The following is a 1,328-nucleotide window of genomic DNA, read 5'->3' as shown; positions in this document are numbered from 1 at the left end:
GCTGCTGCTCTCCCAGTGCTGCACTCTCCTGAGTGCGCCACGGGCTCGGCCCAGACACCATATTTTTAAAGAATGGAAATTGCATGTTGACTACGTACACTTCCATAATCCCAGATGGAATTCCAGGGGTTGTCTCCATTGTTGTTGTCAATATTGGCCACGTTGTGTTCATTGTTGACACTCACTGTCTGCTGCCCACTTCCAGCACTGTTGTCATCATCGCTGACATTGATATTCTGAAGTTATAAAGAATTGAGAATGACTTAATAATGCATTTCTTTGCAAATTCATTTTGGTAACAAACTTTAAAAAGTGAGACTTACATAGTCAGCAATAGCAGGAGCTAGGAAGACTCCAAGAAGTCCAGCAAAGACAATCTGAAATGACAAATAACACTGGCTTACTGTTACAAGGCAAAATGATGTCCTCTTCTTTCTTCCTCTATCCAAGCTTATGAAAAATATTTACTGATTTTACTAATGTGTAAGTGGTCTGTGTTTTCTTGTTCTTTAACCTTGTATTTTTTAACCATAGAAAATGTTAATCATAATATAGAATTTTTTTTTTCCTGACTGGTAAAGGGAGCGCAACCCTTGGCACGGTGTTGACTGTACCATGCTCAGCCAGTGAGTGCACCTTCCACCCCTATATAGGATCCGAACCCGCGGCCTTGGCGCTACCAGCGCTGCACTCTCCCCAGTGAGCCACGGGGCCGGCCCATAGTATAGAATTGTTGATTAATTTTAAGTAATTATATTAATGTGATTTATAGTTTTAGAATTTTAATGTGGGTCTTATGAAAAACTGATGAAGAATACATTTTAAAATGAATAGAATACATAGTATGAAAATAGTCATGATGTAAGTTCTAAAAATCACATCTGAAAGTGACTTAAGTTAATTTTCCTATTTGATCTGGGATGCTTTCTTCCTAATAGCATATGTACTCTTTTTATTTAAAAAAAGGAGCGCCGCCGCGCTTCCCAAGCGGCGCACTATCCAGTGCGCCACCGGGCCGGCCCCGCATATGTACTCTTTTTATTTAAAAAAATTTTTTAAAGCGATGGATTAGTAGGTAGGTTGTACGCTGATGATGAGAGACCAAGGATAGGGTGTCTGGCTGTTAGGTGTGGTTAACAGAAGGAAAGTCAATAACAGAGTCTCAGGATACTTGGTTTAGTAATTTGTCAGTGGATACATGACACTGGTTCTCAGAACATAGAGCTTTATGCAGGTGCCCCATTCTGGGTACCTAGTCTCATTTCCTTTGCATGGGACAAAATAGTTTTAGAACTTGACTGGAGAGTCAACGTAAATAAAAAAAATTT

At 39.8% G+C, this 1,328-nt stretch overlaps 1 protein-coding gene across 1 annotated transcript in view; it reads right to left on the bottom strand.

Moving 5' to 3' along the window:
* Nucleotides 1-377, bottom strand: part of LOC103583882 (gastrokine-1-like) — a gene marked incomplete at its 5' end in the record, with an annotated part of 5,290 nt that extends 4,913 nt beyond the window's left edge. Inside the window, 2 exons of the mRNA XM_008565076.1 lie at nucleotides 95-236; nucleotides 324-377. Coding sequence (XP_008563298.1) covers nucleotides 95-236; nucleotides 324-377 — 196 coding nt within the window. The remainder of the gene's footprint in view (nucleotides 1-94; nucleotides 237-323) is intronic.
* Nucleotides 378-1,328: the final 951 nt, after the last annotated feature.

This window comes from Galeopterus variegatus, unplaced genomic scaffold, assembly GCF_000696425.1.
Source record: "Galeopterus variegatus unplaced genomic scaffold, G_variegatus-3.0.2 Scaffold29849, whole genome shotgun sequence".
Taxonomy (NCBI): Eukaryota; Metazoa; Chordata; class Mammalia; order Dermoptera; family Cynocephalidae; genus Galeopterus; species Galeopterus variegatus.
This window is presented reverse-complemented; position numbering and strand designations above follow the sequence as displayed.